We start from the raw sequence: 26,185 nt of genomic DNA, 5'->3' as shown, positions 1-26,185 counted from the left end.
TGAAGCGTGGCTTTTATTGTGGAAGAAAAACTGGAATGAGCGGGTTATTAAAAAGAACGTTTTAACAAAGTGGTGGGGCGAATGTGGGGGGCGAAGAGGGGGGTTAAAAAGGGGGGAAAGAGGAGTTTTATGTAATAATCCTGCGATGTGGTAACTTTTCTCTCTTCCACAGGTGGTGATGGGGGGAGGAGGGGAGGTGGAGGAGATGGGGCGTTGGCCATTGGGGGCGAGGCCAAGGGAGAAGCGCGGGCTTGGTTCCCGCGCTATGATAATCATGGCGGGAATAGAGAGGCAGGAAGGAGGGGGCGTCGCACGGTGCGAGCCGAGGTCACGGGGGGAAGCCGAGGTCAGCCAGAGTTTGCTGACTTCTGGGAGCAACATGGGGGGAGTAATTACACTAGGGGGGGGGGGTGGGAGGGGGGAATTACTGGGTTGCTGCTGCTGGGGAGAGGGGGGAGCTGGTATGGGAGGGGATGGGCGGGGGGGCACCACCTGGGGGAGATACAGCTGCGTGGGAACCGGGTGAGGAGCTGGAAAAAGGGGATGGCTAATCGACAAGGGGGGGGTAGGAAGCCCCCCAACCCGGCTGATCACGTGGAACGTGAGAGGGCTGAACGGGCCGATAAAGAGGGCACGGGTACTCGCACACCTTAAGAAACTTAAGGCAGATGTGGTTATGTTACAGGAAACGCACCTGAAACTGATAGACCAGGTTAGGCTACGCAAAGGATGGGTGGGGCAGGTGTTCCATTCGGGGCTAGATGCGAAAAACAGGGCGGTGGCTATATTAGTGGGGAAGCGGGTAATGTTCGAGGCAAAGACTATAGTGGCGGATAACGGGGGCCGATACGTGATGGTGAGTGGCAAACTACAGGGGGAGACTGTGGTTTTGGTAAACGTATATGCCCCGAACTGGGATGATGCCAATTTTATGAGGCGGATGCTAGGACGCATTCCGGACCTAGAGATGGGAAAGCTGATAATGGGGGGAGATTTTAATACGGTGTTGGAACCAGGGCTGGATAGGTCGATAGTATACGGCTATAGCCATTTCGGATCACGCTCCACACTGGGTAGACTTGGAGATAGGGGAGGAAACAGGAGTGCGCCCACCCTGGAGAATGGACATGGGACTAATGGCAGATGAGGGGGGGTGTCTAAGGGTGAGGGAGTGCATTGAAAAGTACTTGGAACTCAATGATAATGGGGAGGTCCAGGTGGGAGTGGTCTGGGAGGCGCTGAAGGCGGTGGTTCGAGGGGAGCTGATATCAATAAGGGCGCATAAAGGGAAGCAGGAGAGTAAGGAACGGGAGCGGTTGCTGCAAGAACTTTTGAGGGTGGACAGACAATATGCGGAAGCACTGGAGGAGGGACTGTACAGGGAAAGGCAAAGGCTCCATGTAGAATTTGACTTGCTGACTACGGGCATTGCAGAGGCACAATGGAGGAAGGCACAGGGTGTACAGTACGAATATGGGGAGAAGGCGAGCTGGTTGCTGGCACACCAATTGAGGAAAAGGGGAGCAGCGAGGGAAATAGGGGGAGTGAGGGATGAGGAAGGAGAGATGGAGCGGGGAGCGGAGAGAGTGAATGGAGTGTTTAAGACATTTTATAAAAAATTATATGAAGCTCAACCCCCGGATGGGAGGGAGAGAATGATGGGCTTCTTGGATCGGCTGGAATTTCCCAAGGTGGAAGAGCAGGAAAGGGTGGGACTGGGAGCACAGATCGAGGTAGAAGAAGTGGTGAAAGGAATTAGGAGCATGCAGGCGGGAAAGGCCCCGGGACCGGATGGATTCCCAGTCGAATTCTATAGAAAATATGTGGACTTGCTCGCCCCGGTATTGACGAGGACCTTTAATGAGGCAAAGGAAAGGGGACAACTGCCCCCGACTATGTCTGAAGCAACGATATCGCTTCTCTTAAAGAAGGAAAAGGACCCGCTACAATGCGGGTCCTATAGACCTATTTCCCTCCAAAATGTAGATGCCAAGATCCTGGCCAAGGTAATGGCAATGAGAATAGAGGAATGTGTCCCGGGGGTGGTCCACGAGGACCAAACTGGGTTTGTGAAGGGGAGACAGCTGAACACGAATATATGGAGGCTGTTAGGGGTAATGATGATGGCCCCACCAGAGGGGGAAACGGAGATAGTAGTGGCGATGGATGCCAAGAAAGCATTTGATAGAGTGGAGTGGGATTATCTGTGGGAGGTGTTGAGGAGATTTGGTTTTGGAGAGGGGTATGTTAGATGGGTGCAGCTGTTGTATAGGGCCCCGATGGCGAGCGTGGTCACGAATGGACGGGGATCTGCATATTTTCGGCTCCATAGAGGGACAAGTCAGGGATGCCCTCTGTCCCCATTATTGTTTGCACTGGCGATTGAGCCCCTGGCGATAGCGTTGAGGGGTTCCAAGAAGTGGAGGGGAGTACTTAGAGGAGGAGAAGAACACCGGGTATCTTTGTATGCGGACGATTTGCTACTATACGTGGCAGACCCGGCGGAGGGGATGCCAGAAATAATGCGGATACTTGGGGAGTTGGGGATTTTTCAGGGTATAAATTGAACATGGGAAAAAGTGAGTTGTTTGTGGTGCATCCAGGGGAGCAAAATAGAGAAATAGAGGACCTACCGTTGAGGAAGGTAACAAGGGACTTTCGTTACCTGGGGATCCAGATAGCCAAGAATTGGGGCACATTGCATAGGTTAAATTTAACGCGGTTGGTGGAACAAATGGAGGAGGATTTCAAGAGATGGGATATGGTATCCCTGTCACTGGCAGGGAGGGTGCAGGCGGTTAAGATGGTGGTCCTCCCGAGATTCCTCTTTGTGTTTCAGTGCCTCCCGGTGGTGATCACGAAGGCTTTTTTTAAAAGGATTGAAAAGAGCATCATGGGTTTTGTGTGGGCCGGCAAGACCCCGAGAGTGAGGAAGGGATTCTTACAGCGTAGCAGGGATAGGGGGGGGCTGGCACTACCGAGCCTAAGTGAGTATTATTGGGCCGCTAATATTTCAATGGTGAGTAAGTGGATGGGAGAGGAGGAGGGAGCGGCGTGGAAGAGATTAGAGAGGGCGTCCTGTCGGGGGACTAGCCTACAGGCTATGGTGACAGCCCCATTGCCGTTCTCACCGAGGAACTACACCACAAGCCCGGTGGTGGTGGCTACACTGAAGATTTGGGGACAGTGGAGACGGCATAGAGGAAAGACTGGAGCCTTGGGGGGGTCCCCGATAAGAAACAACCATAGGATTGCCCCGGGGGGAATGGATGGGAGATATGGAATGTGGCAACGAGCAGGAATAACGCAACTGAAAGATCTGTTTGTGGATGGGAAGTTCGCGAGTCTGGGAGCGCTGACCGAGAAATATGGGTTGCCCCAAGGGAATGCATTCAGGTATATGCAACTGAGGGCTTTTGCGAGGCAACAGGTGAGGGAATTCCCGCAGCTCCCGACACAAGAGGTGCAGGACAGAGTGATCTCAAAGACATGGGTGGGGGATGGTAAGGTGTCAGATATATATAGGGAAATGAGGGACGAAGGGGAGACTATGGTAGATGAACTAAAAGGGAAATGGGAAGAAGAGCTGGGGGAGGAGATCGAGGAGGGGCTGTGGGCAGATGCCCTAAGCAGGGTAAACTCGTCGTCCTCGTGTGCCAGGCTGAGCCTGATTCAGTTTAAGGTATTACACAGGGCGCATATGACTGGAGCACGGCTCAGTAAATTTTTTGGGGTGGAGGATAGGTGTGAGAGGTGCTCGAGAAGCCCAGCGAATCATACCCATATGTTTTGGTCATGCCCGGCACTACAGGGGTTTTGGATGGGGGTGACAAAGGTGCTTTCAAAAGTAGTGGGGGTCCGGGTCGAACCAAGCTGGGGGTTGGCTATATTTGGGGTTGCACAAGAGCCGGGAGTGCAGGAGGCGAGAGAGGCCGATGTTTTGGCCTTTGCGTCCCTAGTAGCCCGGCGCAGGATGTTGTTGATGTGGAGGGAAGCCAAGCCCCCGGGGGTGGAGACCTGGATAAATGACATGGCAGGGTTTATAAAGCTAGAGCGGATTAGGTTCGTTCTCAGGGGGTCGGCTCAAGGGTTCACCAGGCGGTGGCAACCGTTCGTCGAATACCTCGCAGAAAGATAGATGGAATGGAAAAAAGAAGGCAGCAGCAGCAGCCCAGGATCCGGGGGGGGGGGGGGGGGGGGGGTTGCACTTTTCCACATTGTATTTCATCAGCCACTTCATTGCCCACTCTCCTAGCTTGTCCAAGTCTTTCTGCCGCCCCCTTGCTTCCTCAATACTACCTGTCCCTCTACAGATCTTTGTATCATCTGCAAACTTAGCAACAGTGCCTTCAGTACCGTCTTCCAGATCATTAATGGATATTGTAAAAGGTTGTGTTCCCAGCACAGACCCCTGAGGCACACTACTAGTCACCGGCTGTCATCCTGAAAAAGATCCCTTTATCCCCACTCTTTGCCTTCTGCCAGTCAGCCAATCCTCTATCCATGCCAGGATCTTACTCTTAACACCATGGGCTTTTAACTTATTTAACAGTCTCCTATGCGGCACCTTGTCAAAGACCTTCTGGAAATCTAAACAAATCATGTCCACTGATTCTCCTTTGTCTCACTTGCTTGTTACCTCCTCAAAGAACTCTAACAGATTTGTTAGACCCGACCTCCCTTTGACAAAGCTGTGCTGACTCAGTCCTATTTTACCATGCACTTCCAAGTGCTTCGCAATCTCATCTTTAATAATAGACTCTAAAATCTTACCAATGACCGAAGTCGGGCTAAACGGCATATAATTTCACGTCTTCTGCCTCCCTCCCTTCTTAAACAGTGGTGTTACATTCGCCACTTTCCAGTCCTCTGGGACCCTTCCTGCCTCCAGTGAGGAAGATGTATGATGGCCAGCCTAACATTTTCTGGGACTCCAGGAAAGATGGCAGGGACTTCATAAGCCGGTAGTTGTACAGTGTGTGTCCATGTGTGTGTGAGCACATCTTTGTGTGTGGAATATGTGTTTTGACTGTTACAACACCCTGGGCTACGGCGCAGACAATCCAGCCCCCTTTTACCCAGAGTCACAACACAATTGATTTAACCAATCATTCTTAGAAAAATATCCAAAGTCTTTAGCCCTTGGCTGCCCAATAATTACAGTCGTCAGGTTTGTAAATTTAAACGCAAATACTTTTTTATTTATAAGAAGAACTATAGTGAAATCGGTAGCAAATACAACTGGTTAACTATTACCTAATTCCTAATTCCCCACTTTAACTTGCCCCCCACCTTCTATACACGCACACACACATACGACAAACAAACACCGGGGGGGGGGGGGGAGAGAGGGGTGAAAATAATAAAATATAAGAGTCTTTGTTTCAGATAGTTGTTTCTAGCACACTTTCCTTCAAACCAGGTTTTCAGGTTGAGATTTCTGCTTTACAGTCTGTAATGAATTTCACTGTAGATTCATTCAGGTCTCTACAGTTTCAGAAATACAACAACTTTTCTGACAAAAACACGAGAGAGCGCGAGCAGGCCCTTTTCCCTGAGTGTTTAGATTCAAACTGAACTTCCCCTTGCTCTCTGAAAATCAGCCCACTCAGGCAGCACCCAATCACCACCTGTTAACGGGCAAAATGCGACCTTTTGACCAATTCATTGGTCACAAGCCAACCAATTGTACAGAGTCCCACCACATCGCTCGGGTGCCACAAAGTCGGAATTCTCCTGTTCGAACACTAGCACCAAATACAATGTTGCAACTTCTTGAATTTCTCATTCTCTCTGCTCCTTGACTGAAAGATGCATATCCATTCAGGACCCATGGAACAAAAATGATAACGGCAAAAATAAAGAAAGGAGAAATAAGGGAATCAACAGGAAGGACCCCCTACACCACACAGATCCAAGAAAGATGAGAGCTAGTATATATCTTATCAACAAATGTCATCAGTTTCCATCAATTCTCAAAGCTGAAAGGTAGTTTCTACTTTTTAAAGCTTCATTTGAAGCAGTTGATGGAAACAGTGAACAAATGTGCCATGCAAAAACAAGCATACAATCGCTCAGAAAATAACAGAATATGCCTGAAATACTGAGCAGGTCAGGAAGCATCAGCAGAGAGAGAAAAATAGTTAATGTTTCAGATCAAGTTGATGGAGCTGTTTTGAAAGGTCAATCAACCTGTAACATGAACTATGTTTCCCTCTCTAACCTGACATAGTATTTCCAGCATTTTATGTTTTTATTTCAGAATTCCAGCATCCACAGGTGATAGCTTAACTTTTTAACGGTGAGCTTTCCTTAATGGTTGGACACATACTACAATAATAATACTTGCATTTATATAACAAGTGGCTGTTAAATTGTTTCACCGCTTCTTTGGTGTACTGGCTGCTGTCAAACGGGTAAATCCTGTACATATGAAGGTGGTTTAACTTGTATTTTGCATCATCCCGCTATAATGAATTGGAGAGGACAACAGAATTTCACTGTAAACAAGTGCAAGTTATATTTATGCACACCTGCAGTGCAGGCATCAGGATTGTTAATCAGTTGATACAAGCATCGAAAACATTAAAGACTTGAAGTAGTTCCCAGCTCTTTTAGAATGACCCCAAAGACTTCAGTGCCCAATCCAGCTGAAATTCCCAGTGAGCACTGCACTGTTCAGTGGTGGCATTTTTTGTTTGAGACATTAAACCAAGGCCCCATCTGTCCTTTCAGGTGCATATAAAAGATTCCATGGAACTATTTTGAAAAAGGGTGTCACGAACCACGCTAATGGTATCAGTTAGGGTATCCCAATTTGAAACACGGTTTGGGGTGTATAGTTTTCTTTTTGTCATGGTGTGGGAGACAAGTGAAGTGAGAATAGCCAGCCCAGTAATTTATAACAATTATTGAAGACTATTTATTAAATTAAAGAAAAGACAACTACACATGAATAGGACTAAAATACTCTTGAACAATTGAGTATATCAATCACTAAACACACACAAGCATACACAGTTTATGTAGAATGTACCCCTTGTTCAAAAATATATCTAAGATCCTTGAACTCCTTAAGACTTCCCCTTTCCCCAAAAAACATCCAAATTAAATAAATCTGTAACCAAATCCAGCTTGTGAGTTGCCACACAATACAGGGTGGATAATTAAGTCTGGAAAAAGTCTTCCTGGTCCAGTAAAGTATTTAAACAGCCTTTATGCGGGTTTTTGCATGGCCTTGGTTCTAAGACTTAGAGGTAAAACTGATCTCTCAGGCTCTTAAATGTAAACTGGCCGCCCAGGCTGTTTGATGTAAACTGACCTCTCTGCTTCTGAGGGTGCTGGCAATTATACCATGTTTTCCCTTTGATTCTGCATTCTGTGTATTTGGCTGTCTACCTCTCTCAAATTCCTTGACTCTAGAAATTAGCGTGTGTATACCGCCATTGATCTCGCGGTCGCCTAGGTAAGTTGTTTCTACTAATGTGGTGATTTACACCTGATTTTGTCTAGAAGTCTGCTAATCTCATTACTGGAAAAATCGCATCTTAGCGTGCCTTTTGAATGCTGGCTACTCCTGACACTAAGGCAGATACTGTTACGAGGTAGATCAATGACAAAAAGCAGGGGGTTTTCCCTCGTGTCCTGGCCAATATTTATCCCTCACATCAATATCACTAAAATGGATTATCTGTTCATTGTCACATTACTAGTTTGTGAAATTTTACTGTATCAGATTGGCTGCCACATTTTCTACATTATGACGGTGACCACATTTCATAAGGGACTCATTGGCTGTAAAACAGTTTGGGACATCCTGAGATGGTGGAAGGTGTGAGATCAGTGCTGGTTTCTTTTGTCCTGAAAGTGGGTTATCCTTAATCTGGGCACAAAAAAGGTGAAAGTATTTCAAATTACTCCAGCACCAACTGGGAGAGTACAAAATATAGATTAAGAATTGGTGTTTTCGAGTGGCACGGTGGTTAGCATTGCTGCCTCACAGCGCTGAGGACCTGGGTTTGATCCCGGCCCCAGGTCACTGTCCGTGTGGAGCTTGCACATTCTCCCCGTGCCTGCGTGGGTCTTAACCCCCACAACCCAAAAAATAAGATGTGCAGGGTAGGTGAATTGACCGTGCTAAATTGCTCCTTAATTGGAAGAAAAAGAATTAGATACTCTTTTTTTAAAAATGTTTTTAAATTTAAACAATTGATGTTTAAAATATCCTAACTCTTAACGTGAAACATTTTTTATTTGAAATATTAGTAATTTTCACAAAAATTCAAACGTTCTCAAAGGGTTAATGAGGACCATTTCTTTTTAAGGAGAAAGACTAGAGAGCAAGTACATCCCTAATAAAGGTATGTGGGATCAACATTCTATCAGTGTCCCACTAGACTCTTTGACCCATTCTCGAATTAATTCCGAAAAACTTTGTAATCGGTGTTTGTAATCAGCCTAGCCTGATCCGGCTTCACAAAACGATGGTTCGCACTTTAGTGGTCAACTCTTTTAGTCACTGCCTTGTGTGCCTCAGGAGCACCACTTTGGCATGACAGTCTCTGCCGCATTAGCTGCTGAGGAAGGCAGTGGGCTGAGAAGGTGCTTGATCACTGGCCTCTTTTCTCTGTGACTTCTTTTGGCTAGCTGAGCTTTTTGTTTCAGTTTGTCTTTTCCAGTGTCCTTTCAAATAGTCAATCTCCAGAGGTCACAGCTGTCAGCAACTGTCTCCCAGTTGTCAGTATCAATGTCTCATATCTTCATATCTCACTCGTAGGTGTCATTGTTGGAGGAATAGACATTCAGAAAGTCGTGACCCAGTAGCCAGTTCACCATACAGAAGGTCTTTGAGTATATAGCCATCGTCTAACTGATGAACGTGGCCATGCCAGTGTCAACATCATGAGATTAGTAATGAGTGTATGTTGATAGAATTAGCACTCTCCAGTACCTCCGAATTGCCGAGGTTGCCCTGCCAAGGAGACACCTTAAACAGTGAAGGTGGAAACTGTTCAGCCTTTTCTCCTGCCTTGCATATGTTGTCCAGATCTCACTACTGTCGTGGAGTTCGCTGAAGACGCATACTTGCAGTTTGGTGTTCTCGGTCAGGTTGCCATTGTTGCACCCTCTTTTGATCAGTCAGGAAAAAGCAGCTGCAGCTTTTGCAATCTGTGTGTTGATTTCAGCATCAAGTGACAGATTACTGGTAATTGTGCAGCCCAGATATGTGAAGCTATCAATAACTGATATGTTGGGTGTTCTGGATCACATACAGGTCACCAACACTTGAAATAGTGCAACACTATTTGAAATGAAATGAATCATTTCATTATTGAATCATTAACTGTTTAAACATACTTAGACTGTGGGTTAATACAATACTAGCTTTAACTAAAGACCTCTGCCTTGTCCTAACCAGTCGATGCACTCAGCACATGGTGAATGTCTGTGTTGCAGGCTGTGAGCTCTGTGCTCCTAGCTAGCTGCACTCGGGAACTCTGATGCTCCCTGTCTTTATCGTGCGTGTGCTCTCACTGGTGATTGGCTGCGGTGTTGTGTATGTTGATTGGTCCCACTGTGTGTCCATCAGTGTGTGTGTCTGCACCATGATATACTGGTGTATATTATGACATCCCCCTTTTATAAAAAATGTACCTGCGTGGCTATAAATAGTGTATGGTGAATGTTCCTGACTACGTGTGTGCAAAATATTTACAGGACTATGTACATGAAAACTAAGCTATTTACATGGGAAGGTGCCTAGTGCAGAAAACCAGTGTATCACAAGAATAACGAGATGAACACTATACAAACCACTTGAACGATTAAACGGAAGAACAGAACAAATCAGAAAGACCATAAGTCCACAAAGTTCACAAATTAAGTCTCTGAGGTGGGCGACGAATTCTGGTTGACCGCCTCAAGGGTGGGTCGCGAGCCGCCGGCTGAGGAGCGGGCTGGACTGCGTCAGAGTGAGGAGGATGCAGAGTGACCGGAATCTCTGCATAGTCCAGGTCAGGGTCAACAGGAGGGCGTGGCAATGGTGGAGGATCACGTACCGAGCGCGGAACGAGACGAAGGGCACGTCGATTGCGGCGCAGAATGGAGCCATCCGGTAGACGAACCAGGAACGAGCGGGGAGCCACCTGCCGAAGAACCACAGTGGTTGCAGACCAGCCATCATCCGGAAGATGGATGCGGACGTTGTCATCTGGAGCCAGAGCAGGGAGATCAGCTGCATGGGAGTCATGAGCCGTCTTGTGCTGTGCACGAGACAGCTGCATCCGGCGAAGGACCGGAACGTGGTCGAGGTCTGGGACATGAATGGACGGCACCGTCGTCCTCCGGGTGCGACCCATGAGCAGCTGGGCTGGCGACAGGCCAGTGGACAGTGGGGCCAAGCGATAGGCCAGCAGGGCGAGGTAGAAATCGGACCCAGCATCGGCAGCCTTGCAGAGAAGCCGTTTGACGATGTGGACGCCCTTCTCCGCTTTGCCATTGGATTGGGGGTACAGGGGACTGGATGTCACATGCACAAAGTTGTACCTCCTGGCAAAGTTGGACCATTCCTGGCTTGCGAAGCAGGGGCCATTGTCCGACATCACAGTGAGTGGGATGCCGTGTCGAGCAAAGGTGTCCTTACAGGCACGGATGACTGCAGACGATGTGATGTGTAAACGTACCACCTCCGGGAAATTTGAAAAGTAGTCTACAATCAGGACATAGTCTCTGCCCAGCGCGTGGAACAGGTCAATGCCGACCTTGGACCAAGGGGACATGACCAACTCATGGGGCTGTAGGGTCTCACGTGGTTGAGCCGGCTGGAAGCGCTGATAAGTGGGGCAGTTGAACACTGTGTTGGCGATGTCGTCATTGGTGCCGGGCCAGTACACTACCTCTCGGGCCCATCGGCAGCACTTCTCCACGCCAAGATGGCCCTCGTGTAGCTGTTCCAAGATGAGCTGGCGCATGCTGTGCAGGATGACAATGCGGTCCAGTTTCAGGAGAACACCATTGACTACCACCAGATCATCTCTGATGTTGTAGAACTGCGGGCATTGGCCCTTGAACCACCCGTCTGTTAGGTGGCGCATGACACGCTGTAGCAAAGGGTCAGCCGCTGTTTCGCGGCGAATTTGGACGAGGCGTTCATCCGTGGCAGGTAAATTGGAGGCCACAAAGGCCACATGGGCGTCAACCTGGCAGACGAATCCCGCTGGGTCACACGGAGTGTTGACTGCTCTGGAGAGAGTGTCGGCAATGATTAGGTCTTTGCCCGGGGTGTATACCAGCTGGAAGTCGTATCGCCGGAGCTTGAGCAGAATACGCTGGAGGCGAGGCGTCATGTCGTTCAAGTCTTTCTGTATTATATTGACCAGCGGGCGATGGTCGGTCTTGACGGTGAATTGGGGAAGGCCGTACATATAACTTGACGACACCGGTCAACAGGCCCAGGCACTCCTTTTCTATCTGCGCGTAGCGCTGTTCCATGGGGGTCATGGCGCTTGACGCATATGCAACGTTGGCCTATGATGAGGCCTCATCGCGTTGCAGGAGCACTGCCCCAATGCCAGATTGGCTGGCACGGTCGAAATTTTTGTCTCTTTCGCTGGATCAAAAAAGGCTAAGACCGAGGCCGTGGTGAGTTTGGTTTTGAGATCTCTCCATTCGCGCTCGTGGGCAGGAAGCCATTGGAAGTCTGTTGTCTTCCTGACCAGGTTCCTGAGAGCCGTGGTATGAGAGGCGAGGTTAGGGATGAACTTCCCTAGGAAGTTGACCGTGCCCAGAAATCGGAGGACCGCCTTCTTGTCCTCTGGCGTTTTCATGGCTGTGATAGCAGCCACCTTGTCCGCATCCGGCCGCACACCCAACTGGGAGATGTGGTCCCCGAGGAACTTGAGTTCCGTCTGACCAAAGGAGCATTTGGCTCTGTTGAGGCGTAGGCCCTGCTTCCGTATGCGTTTGAACACGCGCTGGAGGCGACTGACATGCTCCTGCAGGGTGGTGGACCAAATGATTATGTCGTTGACAGACGCGAACTCCTTCAATGCCTCCCATCATTTGTTCCATGATCCTGTGGAACACTTCTGAAGCCGATATGATCCCAAACAGAATCCTGTTGTAACAATATCTGCCAAAGGGGGTGTTAAAGGTACACAGTTTCCTGCTGGATTTGCCAGAATCCTTTCGAGGCGTCAAGTTTGGTGAAGAGCCATCTCGCATGTGATCTCTTCGCGCTTGGGAATTGGATAATGCTCCCTCATGATATTGCGATTCAGATCCTTGGGATCAATGCAAATTCTCAGCTCGCTGGAAGGCTTTTTTACGCACACCATGGAACTGACCCAGTCGGTTGGTTCCGTAACTCTTGAGATCACTCCTTGGTCTTGGGGGTCCTGCAGCTGCTGCTTGAGGTGGGCCTTGAGGGGTGCTGGGACTCTGCGAGGTGCATGCACCACAGGCGTGGCGTTCTGTTTGAGTAGGATCTTGGTAAGTATATGGGCGCGTGCCCATGCCTTCGAAGACGTTGTGGTGCTGGTCGATGATGGTGTCGAGTTGCGCCCTGAAGTCAGTGTCCTGGAAGGCAGGCGTGTCATCAGGAGAGAGAGAGTGAACTCTTTGAACGAGGTTCTACAGCTTGCACGCCTGTGCGCCAAGCAGGGGGTCCTTCGAGGAGCCCACAATCTCGAAAGGAAGGATGGCTTTCCATGACTTGTGCGTCACTTCAAGTTGGCACGGGCCGGTAGCAGGAATGATGTTGCCATTGTAGTCCAATAGCTGGCAGGCCGATGGAAGGATGGCTGGTTTGACACGAAGGCTTTGGAAAGCAGATCAGTTCATGAGATTGGCGGAGGCACCAGTGTCCAGGCGGAATCATATTTGGGACCGGTTGGCCTTCAGGGTGGCACACCACTCATCGTCTGGATCGATGCTGTATACCGACAGCGGCTGGTGTCTTTGCTTCGGGGCCAGCCTGTTTTTCGTTACGACACCGACTCGAAAAGGCGCCTTCGGGTCCTCGGTGTCACTGCTGTGTGGGAGGTCCGCATCGGACTCGGTGACCGTGGGTTGAATTGCCCGAACTTTCCTGCGAGGCTGGCTGAAGCGATGGAAGTTGGCAGGCTGAGCTGCTTGACAGAAGGCAGCATAGTGGCCAAGACTTCCACATCGTAGACATTGTCGTGATTTTGCAGGGCATTGCCGCTTTAAATGGGCGGAGCCACAGTTGCCGCATGTCATGACGTCAGCACGTTCGCTGCGCCACCGCGCATGCGTGGTGCGCGCCTGCGCATTACGTTCCTCAACATCGCCGTCCCCTCGTTTGGTGTGTACAAGCGCGGGAGTCCGCGAAAAGCGCGCAAAATGGCCGCCCTCATCCAGGCTGAGGCCCTGGAGGTGCTCAATCGCTTGGACCCGTTCCGCCTCGTGGGGACCGTGCCATTTCAGCCGCTTGTATATGGGAATACCGACTCGTGGCGTTTTCATGTAAGACACAGGTCTCGATGGCGGTCGCTAGGGTGAGTTGCTTTACTTTGAGGAGCTGCTGACATAGGGGGTCCAACTGAACACCAAAAATGATCTGGTCGCGTATCATGGAGTCGGAGGTGGGCCCGTAGCTGCAAGATTGCGCAAGGATGCAGAGGTGCGTGAGAAAGGATTGGAAAGGTTCATCCTTACCCTGCAAATGCTCCTGGAACATGTAGCGTTCAAAACTTTCATTCACCTCTACGCTGCAGTGAGTGTCAAACTTGAGGAGGACCGTCTTGAACTTCGTCTTATCTTCATCATCTGCGAAGGTGAGAGAGTTGAAAATGTGGATGGCATGGTCCCCGGCCGTGGAGAGGAGAAGAGCAATCTTTCTGGTGTCCGAGGCGCCCTCCCAGACGTGGCTTTGAGGAAGAGCTGGAAGCGCTGTTTGAAAATCTTCCAGTTGGCCCCGAGGTTGCCAGCGATGCGGAGCGGCGGCAGCGGACTGATGTTGTCCATGTTGCAGGATGACGGAATGCTGGCGGAAGGCAGATCACTTGCAGGTAGGTCTAAGAAGTGCTAGTATCCCACCACTCCTGGTATCATGATGTGTTGGGTGTTCTGGATCACATACAGGTCACCAACACTTGAAATAGTGCAACACTATTTGAAATGAAATGAATCATTTCATTATTGAATCATTAACTGTTTAAACATACTTAGACTGTGGGTTAATACGATACTAGCTTTAACTAAAGACCTCTGCCTTGTCCTAACCAGTCGATGCACTCAGCACATGGTGAATGTCTGTGTTGCAGGCTGTGAGCTCTGTCCTCCTAGTTAGCTGCAACTCGAATGAGCGGGAACTCTGATGCTCCCTGTCTTTATAGTGCGTGTGCTCTCACTGGTGATTGGCTGCGGTGTTGTGTATGTTGATTGGTCCCACTGTGTGTCCATCAGTGTGTGTGTCTGCACCATGATATACTGGTGTATATTATGACAATAACCTCCAGTGTTGCATTGTCAATGCTGTTATGATTAAACCAAACTCTTACAGGCATGGGGAGTAGAGAAACTCCCTTATGAGGACATGGCACATCTCGGGCAAGCGAGACTAAACAGCTTTTCATCAGTTCTGGTATGTAAGAAGACACCCTCTGTGGATGACCTGAAGGGATATGAGAGCAGGAAAGAAAAAATATGCAATAAAACAACCCTGTTTGCTGTATGGTCAGTTTGTAGCTACTCTGTTTTCCTTGCCCTTCCTTTTCATGTTGTTTCCACAAGCTTCTCAGCAGCCTCCCCAGCCAGCCAGTTCAATCACTCCCTTCTTTCTTGTCAGCACGAGGTGGAACATAAGACTGCTATTGTGAGGTCACTTCCACTGCTGCTTCATTGCTGTTTTAGGAAGACTTGAACCACAAATGACCAAGTGAAACCAAAATGAATAGCAGCATTTTTAAATTTTCATTAGCTCCTATGTTGCTGTAAGATTACAGTTCACAGAAGATGATTGTGACTGTAGGAAGTTACACATCAGCATCACTATAGTGTAAAGTAAAGAAATACATTGTTGCTTTACCAGCAGAAGAGTGTCAATTTTATAGGCGAACAAACATGTTATTTGTCACTTTGGTAGCCGAATCCTTGAAATCTGATGAATGGAGCTATATAGAGAAGGATGGTGTTGCTATCTGCTTCACCAACAGGCTGCAAAATAGGATTGGATTTTAAATTGTCACTATTGGCACCTAATTAATCATAAAAACTTGTAATACCAGGGCGATGAATTATTTAAAACACTGTAATAAAGTTGTAATTACTGAAATCAGTTAACAAACACGAGGGGAATAAAACTGCTGCAGCAACAGTGTTGCACTAATCAATTAAGATCTACAGCCTCTTTGCTATATACGCATTATTTCAATATGCTTTTAGCCGTTACTTACTCTCACAAGAATACCGTAAACAACAATGCACGGGCTATCCTTGTAGTTAATTATGAAGCTCAAGATAGTTCACAGTTTGATTGAATTCCAGGCTCATTCATGTTTTCTCTGAATACCACACCTATAAACTTATGCAGTACCACTAGATCGCCCTTGCTCTGTTTACAGGCAGTCCAGGTCATGGGCTAGAATGTAATCAAGGTATAAATGAGATTCAACACCAAAAACTAAGCAAAGTGGGACACCAAGCCTAAGATGGAACAGGATAATTTTCCAGTTCTCTAGAAATTGGAGAATGTGATGTTCTCAGCCTGAGGTAAGGAGCAGCGGCACTCCTGGGACTGAAATGTGCAGGAACATTCCTGGGGTGGAGGTGGGTTTGTAAGCAATTCTAGGGATGTAGACTGATCAGAAACAGAGTCAGCTCTACAAGTAAAAACACAAAATATTGGAAATACACTGGTCAGGCAGCAACTGTGGAGAGAGAAGGAGATTTAACATTTCAGGACTGGGTGGTCACTGGTGTCAGAGATGAGACAACCATACGCTGCATTCTGAAAGTCATAGCCTGTTGCATTCTGAGTGTAATCTGCTACCCGGGTGATTGAACTACACCAGTTATTTTACAGCAAGGCAGATATGTACAAACTGGAAATGTAAATCAGACTAAGGGCGGCACAGTAGCACAGTGGTTAGCCCTGTTGTTTCACAGCGCCAGGGTCCCAGGTTCGATTCCCAGCTTGGGTCACTGTCTGTGAGGAGTCTACACGTTCTCCCCTAACCCTAACCCTGTGTGGGTTTCCTATGGGTGCTCCGGTTTCCTCCCACAAGTCCCGAAAGGCATGGGTGTTGGATAAATTGGACATTCTGAATTCTCCCTCCGTGTACCCAAGCAGGCGCCAGAGTGTGGCGACTAGACGATTGTCACAGTAACATTTCAGTGTTAATGTAAGCCTACTTGTGACAATAATAAAGATTATTAAATATGTAACATCCCATTAACATAAGTCCCAAAATGCCTGACAACATCGCAAGTCTGTGGATGACATGTTGGAGAAATGTTAAAAATGGAAGTGACAACTATAGGTAAAAATGCGCTTCAGGATGTTCTTCAATTGAGCCATCCTGTCTGAGAGAGATCTGTGCACATAACTTGGTATATGGATAGATTGCAAAGCTATTTCTGTTGTGATGTGCAAAATTAAACTGAGGGGAAAATGGAAATTCTATTTCGATGACCAAACTTTTGAGGTCTGATTTCAATTTTTTAAATTAATGTACATATTGCTCTAAATTCAACACTTGACATTTCTTTCTTTTTTTTTTTAAATTTAGAGTACCCAATTAATTTTTTCCAATTAAGGGCAATTTAGCATGTTCATTCCACCTACCTTGCACATCTTTGGGTTGTGGGGATGAAACCTATGCAAGCACGGGGAGAATGTGCAAACAGCACACGGACAGTGATCCAGAGCTGGGATCGAACCTGGGACCTCGGCGCCGTGAGACTGCAGTGCTACCACTGTGCCACCGTGCTGCCCTGGACACTTGACATTTCTGATGTTTGGCACTAAAAGGCCTTACAGAGGTTTAAAGGAGACGTTTTCCCAATATAGGTTCCATGCTCTTATTTCAATATAGTTTTCCTAATATTAACTCTCACATAGTTTATATCATCTTACGTATTAGATATTCCATAGAATTACAGAGTATTTGCATAGAAACTGGCTATTTCAGCCCAATTGGCCTAACCCTATCAGTACATTCTTTTAGTCCTTTCTCCCTCATGTGATTACCTAGAACCCTTTCAATGCATCTGTGCTATTCGCCTCATGTACTCCTTGTGGTTGTGAGATCCACGTTCTAACCTCACTCGGGGTGAAGACATTTATCCTAAATTCCCTACTGGAAATAATAATGACTATCATATTTGTAGCTTCTAGTTTTGGTCTCCTCCCAAATCAAAATTGGTTTCAGTTATTACAGTTTTGTTTTGCCAGTAAAATTTAGATCTCTTCTGAGCTTTGCATTGTTAGTGCCAGCTCATCATACTAAGCCACCAAGGATATGTGTGGATGTGAGTGCTTAATATCCCTCATCATTGTTCCAGTGCTACTCTATTTCTAGATTGATATAGTAGCAAGAAACCAGAGTAACTCTCCAGGGTCTGTCATAGCATTCAAGTCCTTGAAGCAAGCTGAAGCAGGCAATTTAATAGTGTTCGGAGCTGATAACTGCTCCTTTTGTATAATGTTTCAACAAAAAAATGTTCGAAAGAAAAAATCTGCCCCTTTATCTTTTCTTTATTCAACTACATGCTGCTCAAGTAGGATTCTGAATCCTTTTCAGCAATGTGACAACCGAGGACTGTGGTTTGAAGATAGTTTTATTCTCTCCAAAAGTTATTCACTCACCATGTTTTTGAGCTTTGACTCTACACAATCAAATCAAAAAGACACAAAAAAGGCTTTGAACTGGATTGTTCTTTTGGAAAATAAACTGGAAATGTAAATCAGACTACCAGAAGGCTGTTTGTGACATGACATTTTATTTCCACTTCTGTTCTTCACAATATGTAGGCATTAGTCATTAAGATTATCAATGAATTTGCATCGAGTGCAAAGCAAAGATCACATTAAGTGACGGTATTTTTGTCCCTGAATTGGAAGGGATCCTAGATTATCTGGGCTGACACTTCATTGCAGTACCAGGGGAGTACTGCATTCCCAGCCCTGCTGTTGATTTGGTGAGACTGGGTGAGTCTAAAGCGAAGCCCCATCTATCTGATCTATAAAAGTCCATGGTATCACTCAAAGGGCAGGTATTTCTTCTGGTGCCTTTAATCAACACTAACAAAAGACAGATTCCCTGATCAGTTAACTTATTTTTAAATTTTTTATTTTATTTTAAAAATTTAGAGTACCCAATTATTTTTTTTCCCAATTAAGGGGCAATTTAGCATGGCCAATCCACCTAATCTGCACATCTTTGGGTTGTGGGGGTGAAACCCACGCAAACACTGGGAGAATGTGCAAACTCCACACGGACAGTGACCCAGGGCCGGGATTCAAACCCGGGTCCTCAGCGCCGCAGTCCCAGTGCTAACCACTGCGCCACATGCCGCCCTGATCAGGTACCTTATTGATATCTGTGGGATCTTGCTGTTCTAAGGGTGCTACATGTTTATTACCTTATTTTCCCTTTCTTGTATTTTGCTGTTATCATTTTTGATCCATGGGTGATTAATGCTCATATGTCTTTAAGTCAAGCAGCAGAGAGAAGTGGGGATTTCAGAAGTTAGAAGAGAGAATACTCTGCTTGTCACTGCGAGTTTGAACAGGAGCTTCAGACGTTTCGGCACCAGAGAGAGGAATGGGATGGGACTCGGTTTGAATGATTGGCTGGGGGGCAATGAATTGGCCCAAAGGGCCATACTCTGCCCGGTAGCAAGTGTGATTGGATCCTGTCCCAGTGGAATGATTTTCAGAGTCCCAAGGAGCTCAGTTTGACTCTTGGAAGCACAGGGACAAGGACCTACTCTCTCTCTCCTCCATGTTTTCTGCAGAAAGTCTGACTTGTATTTCTGAAGCTGCAGAGAAGCTGAATGAATGAATCTACAGGAAAACCATTACAGGCAACGAACAAAGATCAGGACCCTCCCTCTCTCCAGAAAGGCTCTGAGAGCTGTGTTTCTGAAACCACCATGACCTGAATGAATCTGTGGTAAAAATCCTTGAACTGAAAGCAAAGTTTGAAGAGGAGTAAGGTGCTGGAATAAACCATCTGAAACAAAGACTCTTTTTCCCTTTTACTTATGAATTTTACCCTTTTCCTCCCCTCTGTTTGTATGTGTTGTGTGTGTGTGTAGAGGGTGGAGGAAAGTTAAAGTGGGGAATTAAGAATTAGATAATAGTTAACCTGTTGTATTTGCTGCATATTTCATTATGGTTCTTGTTATTAATAAAAAAAGTAATTGTGTTTACATTTACAAACCAGGTGACTAATTATTGGGTAGCTAAGGGCCAAACACTTCTGGTATTTTTCTAAAAATTATTGGTTAATTTGCTGTGTTGTGACTCCAGGTCCAGTGTGGGGGGTGGCGGAATTAACCGCTGACTAGTCTAGGGTGTCGTAACACTATGTACAAATTAGCTGTTGAATTAGTCCATGTGTGATTACATTTTGAAAGTAATTCATAGGCTGTGACACTTCAAGACATCTTGACAGCATAAAAGGCAATATAACTGCAAATGATTTCCTTCTTTTGTATTATGATGCGTCTCCACTGCACCCCAAACTTGTTATAATTTGTATTTGAACTTGACAGTAATTTGCACCCCTGCCCCCTACCCGCACAATAAGCCCGATGGTACAAATCACTCTGGCAAGAGGCAACAGGTTAAGAATTCTCCAAGCTTGGACACAACTTGGTGAATTTTAGATTTTTTTGAAAAAAATTGAAGTCATTTGGCAGTATCTTGCACACTTTGGATAAGTGTTACGATGCTAAAAGTTGAAAATAAAATGTTGTGCAGGAGGGAGAATGGTGTCAATAAGGAAGCTACGTGCACAGTACAGCAGCTCATAAACAAAGTTCATTTACTTACCAACCTGACCAGGACCTGCTGTCTGAGTGGTAATCCCACTGGCAGGTTAAAGTTGTTATACTTTGAGATTTGGATTTTTTTGTTTCACGTTCTATCCAGAAATTTCTAAACTGTAAAGCAGTCACCAATAGTTACCATTAGTGACAATAGAGGGACAAACATTTAACTAGCTTTCACTGTCCTATGAGGGGAGGTGTTGGCTCTTAAGGGTTCCAATTAATTTTCATTGCAAACAAATCCCTCTTCTTACCTTTTGCCCCATTCCTATTCTGGCTCATTTTAGGTTTGACTGTAACAGTCAAGACAAGGAGCATTCCAATTAAAGATCAATAAGTCATCCATGTGGCGTTTAAAAAAAAAAAATTTAGAGTACCCAATTCATTTTTTCCAATTAAGGGGCAATGTAGCGTGGTGCTGCTTACTTGTCCTCCATTGATAAACTTAGCAAAACTTTGTGTTGAACAAACTTCATGTTGAACTTGCTGAAACTCCAATATTTTACCCCATCCTCGTCTCCATAAAGATGTGTTAACTTAACCACAAAAAGGTATTCGAAGTGCATTGTGAAAGTTAATCATCTTTAATATATAAAATGAACTAAGTTTAAAATACAGGATGAACTCAAAACGCCCTTATTTTATCATGCTATTTTCTTCCAATTGAGGAGCAATTTAGTGTGGCCAATTCACCTACCCTGCACGTCTTTGGATTGTGGGGGCGAAACTCACGCAAGCATGGGGAGAATGTGCAAACCCCACACGGACAGTGACCCAGTGCCGGGATCGAACCTGGGACCTCGGTGCCGTGAGGCAGCAGTGCAAACCCACTGCGCCCCCATGCTACCCTATCCATGTGGCGTTTGCACATTCTCCCCGTGTCTGTGTGGGCCTTACCCCCACAACCCAAAGATGTGCGGGGTAGGTGAATTGGCCAAACTAAATTGCTCCTCAATTGGAAGAAAATAGAATTGGGTACTCTAAATTTATATTTTTAAAAAATTAATAGGTCAGAGTTGATTGTTACTAGCACACTCCTCACTACAACAATTGGCCTAGTGGCCATGAGGTTAATAGATATCTAACCGGATTAGACTCTTCAAGAGACAGATGGATAGTAGCAGCCCACCAGCATTAAGATAAAAGCAACAGGCAAATGTTGGTAACAACTTTCCATTTCATAAGATGATATTTGCATCTGGTGGTCAACTTTGTGTCAAGCGGTGGGCAGCACGGTGGCGCAGTGGGTTAGCCCTGTGCCTCACGGCGCCGAGGTCCCAGGTTCGATCATGGCTTTGGGTCACTGTACGTGTGGAGTTTGCACATTCTCCCGTGTTTGCGTGGGTTTCGCCCCCACAACCCAAAGATGTGCAGGGTAGGTGGATTGGCCAAGCAAATTTTCCCTTAATTGGAATTTGGCTTTTAAATTTTGTGTCAAGCATTGCATGATGTGACTCAGGAGGCCCATGCTGGCATGACTGCCTCTGCCACATTTATTGCACATGAAGACAGTGGGCTGAGAAGGCGCATGATTCTCTGGTCTTTGGCAAGATCATAAACCATCTCTATTACTGATTCATTGTACTTTCCAGAAACCATCAAAGAGTGAATATTTAAAAACAAAATAAATTTAGAGTACCCAATTCTTTTTTTCAATTAATGGGCAATTTAGTGTGGCCAATCCACCTACCCTGCTCATCTTTTTGGGTTGTGGGGGGGAGACCCATGCTGACAAGGGGAGAATGTGCAAACTCCACACGGACAGTGATCCGGGGCCGAACCCAGGTCTTTGGTGCCGTGAGATGGAGTTTAATCCGGACAAATGTGAGGTAATGCTTTTTGGAAGGTCTAATACAGGTAGGGAATATACAGTGAATGGTAGAACCCTCAAGAGTATTGAAAGTCAAAGTGTTCAATTCTGGTCACCACACTACCTGAAGGATGTGGAGGCTTTAGAGAGGGTGCCGAAGAGATTTACCAGGATGTTGCCTGGTATGGAGGGCATTAGCTATGATGAGAGGTTGAATAAAATCGGTTTGTTCTCACTGGAACGACGGAGGTTGAGGAGCGACCTGATAGAGGTCTACAAAATTATGAGGGGCATAGATAGTCAGAGACTTTTTCCCAGGGTAGAGGGGTCAATTACTAGGGGGCATAGGTTTAAGGTGCGAGGGGCAAGGTTTAGAGGAGATGTACGAGGCAAGTTTTTTACACAGAGGGTAGTGGGTGCCTGGAACTCGCTGCGGAGGAGGTGGTGGAAGCAGGGACAATAGTGATGTTTAAGGGGCATCTTGACAAATACATGAATAGGATGGGAATCGAGGGATATGGACCCCGGAAGTGTCGAAGATTTTAGTTTAGACGGGCAGCATGGTCGGCGCAGGCCTGGAGGGCCGAAGGGCCTGTTCCTGTGCTGTACTTTTCTTTGTGAGGCAGCAGTGCTAATCACTGTGCCATCGTGCCGCCCCAAAGTGTAAATATGAGAGATGGTAAAACCTGTGAGCTTGCAATGACACAAGAATAGCGCAGAACATTCTGGAGAGGTGATATAACACCATTTCCCTCATGTAGTGCTCTCATCTCAGTTCCCTTGATGGGTGTAGATGGAAAAGAACAGGCACTCGATCCTCCGCAGGGAAATAGTCAATCAATATCCTTTACTCCAATGTACCTCCTCAGGTTCAAAGAGCACGGGTCTTGGCAGCGAATGGTTGTCTAGGAATAGCTCTCTATCTAGATAGTTATTGGTGCAAAGACAACTTGATATTTCATGGAAATGATATCATAGAGACATGCACAGATGTAATCCTCTTGCCCTCCCAGTCTGTGCATCAATACAGATCCAATTCAACTTGCATCCAATGTTTATGATTTGAATTACTTAGCTAAAGTAGTATAGAACAGAACTGTATTATATGAGCTATCTTCAATTCAGATCACAAATCGCATGTGACTTTGTTGGGTGTGAGTTTCTTGTAAAATGTAAGCCAGACTGGTGACCATATATACTATAATTTTCCTTCATCTGGAACAACTAGTAACAGAAACACAGGCCTTTGGTGCATTCCCTTATTGCACCTCTTCTCTGCATACTGAGAGCATACGTAAGGCATCTGAGAGAAGCCTAAATTAAGAGAGAAAAATAGTTGAAGACGCAGTAAAAGGAAATGTTTTAAAATGAATAGCATCTTCATTGTGCCAGTGACTAACTTGTGTTTCATTCTCTGTTCGTTGCAGGCCACCAACAGCCTGGGAGCAAAGATGCAGCTCTTGGAGTCGGATTTCTCCAATTCTCTAACTGAGCTGATCAACCTCCACCTGCACCACCAGAACAGCATCCCAGCATTCCTTAGCGCCATCACCCTTGACCTCTTCAGTCGCCAGACATGTGCCTAGCGGAACTGAAAAGCAGCTTGCATTTTTGTGATTGAAGATAACCATTTTCAGTTCATTGTAACGCTGCAAGGAAGTGTGCTTCAGAATAGAGCCAGTTAGACACATTTAGTTAGACTCGCAGTGGGGCGGGGGTTGGGGGGGGTTGCTTAATATGTTTTCTAAGCAGTTGTTTTTGCTTTAGTTGTAATTTTAATTAATGTGTTCCCCTTCATTCATCATCTGGCAGCTGGAAAGGGGAGTGAACAGAGCGTGAACTCCACAGCTGTGATGCCATTGCTGCCTTGAGGGGCCTCCTTTTCATGCAGGGAGCTAGACAGATGCCTGCTTTTCAGATGGAAGGATTTGAGAGTGAAGGACATGATTAAGAAATTATGAAACTCTTCTCACCAGTTGTCACAGAATGCAAGTGTTTAACTGCTGTGCTACAAAGCTATCGTGCGGTACTTGGCAAAATTTCCTGCAGGAATCAGGGCACCCTGTTGCTGGTAGAACTCTTCAACCACAAAACATCCATCAAGATGTACTTGGTGCAATCCCTCTTAAGGAAACGTGTCTCCTACCTCTCAGTGTTCTTTGGTGCGTAACAAGGCAAATATACCCTTGGCTGGATTTTATGCAGTGGCTGTGCCTACTTAACCATGGGAGGGCCCTGCATCAGTCTCCTGGTGGCAGGAAAACATCTCCCGATTAAATAGGAGAGTGGAAATGACTGACACGGGATTCCTGGCTCCCAGCGGGATGTCAATTAAGTATCCTCGAACCCATCACAATTCAATGGGGACTCAGGAATTAAATGGAGTCCTATGGATCCCCTCCACCCTCAGTGGGTTGCCCAGCAAAGCCTGTCTTCTTCACTCACCTTTACACTAGAACCCCTCTGCTGTCCTTGGCCTCGGGTGGTACAGTGCTGGCAGCAGCCACCACTACTGATGATGCTGACAGCATGAGGAGCTGCTGGCCTCTGAATGGCCATCAGCTCTTGGGCGCCACTTCTGCTCCCGGGGTCCTCCATCACAGGAAAGTCTGGCCAGCAGCCAATTACATGCTTGAAGGGCATGTGAGTCCATTGGCCCTCCCCTACAGAACTGACAGGGCTCCATTCGGCTTGCCGACCCGTGGGTGCAACTTTTGTCAGCCTTAAAAAATAAAACAGTCCCTGTCACGTTTGTTAACAGCCATGTAAGATACCACAGGGGTGTAGCGTAATCATGGGCAGAGAGAGTATTGTCAAAGCCTTTTCTGAATTGTGGTTGATGTAGAAATCCAGGTTAACAATTCATAGCGTAAATAAACCTTGATGATTTTATTAATTATTGTTTTAAAAATAAATTTGAGAGTACCCAATTCTTTTTTTTTCCAATTAGGGGGTAATTTCCCATGGCCAATCCACGTACCCTTCACATCTTTTTGGGTTGTGGGGGTGAGACCCATGCATACACGGGGAGAATGTGAAACTCCACAAGGACAGTGACCCAGGGCTGGGATCGAACCTGGGTTCTCGGTGCCGTGAGGCAGCAGTGCTAACCACTGCGCCACCGTGCCGCCCACTAATTTTCTTCATTTTAACAATATTTGATCGCTATTAAGAGATTTACTATTAAATTCTGTTTTTTTTTCCCCCCAACACTTTTTGCAGACAAGTATCAGCATCTTATTCAACTGAGATGGAGCATTTAGGCATGTGTAGTTCCATTGTGACATTACTAAACAGTGATCGAGTAGAAACCTCAGCTGCTTTAGTCTTTGTCAGCCCAAAGGCACTGAGGTCAACGGTTTAGTTCCTGACTTGGCTGAAATTTGCTAACTGAGTAGCCTAAAGTCAAACCTAGTCTAATAACTGAGCCACAAAGGGAATGAAATAATCTAACTTTTGAGCACATTTCCTGTCTATTAGTCATTAATACTGTCTCCTATAAGAACAGAGTGGATGTGCTTGCCCTGATCCTTTTTTACGGCTTGAATAGTTGCAAATAAATGCAGTGTATAGAACCGTTGAACAGCACAGTTGAAAGATTACACGTGAACGGGTTATTACTTTTTAAGTAAACGAACACTGTGCAGATTAACATGTGCAAATGAACTTCCTTTCCATAATACACCCACTGATACATGCAACTGGCTTGTGTTTTATTTTCTCTAAAGAAGCGCTTTGAGCTATATCTGGTTTGTTTTGTAAGAATAATTTGACATTGTCTTAAAATGAAATGACAAAAGCACACCCAGCTCTGTCAAGCCCTGTAAAGTCCTCTTTATTAATGTCTGGGGGCTTGTCCCAAAATTTGGATAGCTCTCGCACAGACTAGTGAAGCAACAGCCTGAAAAGTCATACTTATGGAATCATACCTTACAGAGAAGCTCCAGGCACCAGCATCACCATCCCTAGGTATATCCTGTTCCAATGACAGGACTGACCTACAAGAGGTGGCGGTTCAGTGATATAGAGTGGGGATGGAGTTGTCCTGGGAGTCCTCAACATTGACTCCGGTAACCATGAGGTTTCGTGACTTCCGGCCAAAATTGGGCAAGGAAACCTCCTGCTGGTTACCCACCTGCCGTCCCCTCACCCTCAGCTGGTGAATCAGTACTGCTCCATGTCGAACACCACTTGGAGGAAGCACTGAGTGTGGCAAGGGCACAGAATGTACGCTGGGTGAGGCATTTCAATATCCATCATCAAGAGCTGTTCCTGAGCAGCGCCACTGACCAAGCTGGATGAGTCCTAAAGGACATAGCTGTTAGACTGGGCCTTTGGCACGTGGCAAGGGAACCA

At 46.4% G+C, this 26,185-nt stretch overlaps 1 protein-coding gene across 4 annotated transcripts in view; it reads left to right on the top strand.

Moving 5' to 3' along the window:
* Nucleotides 1-25,530, top strand: part of mad1l1 (mitotic arrest deficient 1 like 1) — a 1,358,866-nt gene extending 1,333,336 nt beyond the window's left edge. For all 4 annotated transcript variants that reach the window (XM_072481041.1, XM_072481043.1, XM_072481040.1 and 1 more), the window contains one exon: nucleotides 23,257-25,530. In XM_072481041.1, the coding sequence (XP_072337142.1) occupies nucleotides 23,257-23,415 (159 nt within the window). In that variant the 3' untranslated portion in view covers nucleotides 23,416-25,530. The remainder of the gene's footprint in view (nucleotides 1-23,256) is intronic.
* The last annotated feature ends 655 nt before the right edge of the window (nucleotides 25,531-26,185 follow it).

Source organism: Scyliorhinus torazame, chromosome 17, assembly GCF_047496885.1.
Source record: "Scyliorhinus torazame isolate Kashiwa2021f chromosome 17, sScyTor2.1, whole genome shotgun sequence".
NCBI classification, from domain to species: Eukaryota; Metazoa; Chordata; class Chondrichthyes; order Carcharhiniformes; family Scyliorhinidae; genus Scyliorhinus; species Scyliorhinus torazame.
This window is presented reverse-complemented; position numbering and strand designations above follow the sequence as displayed.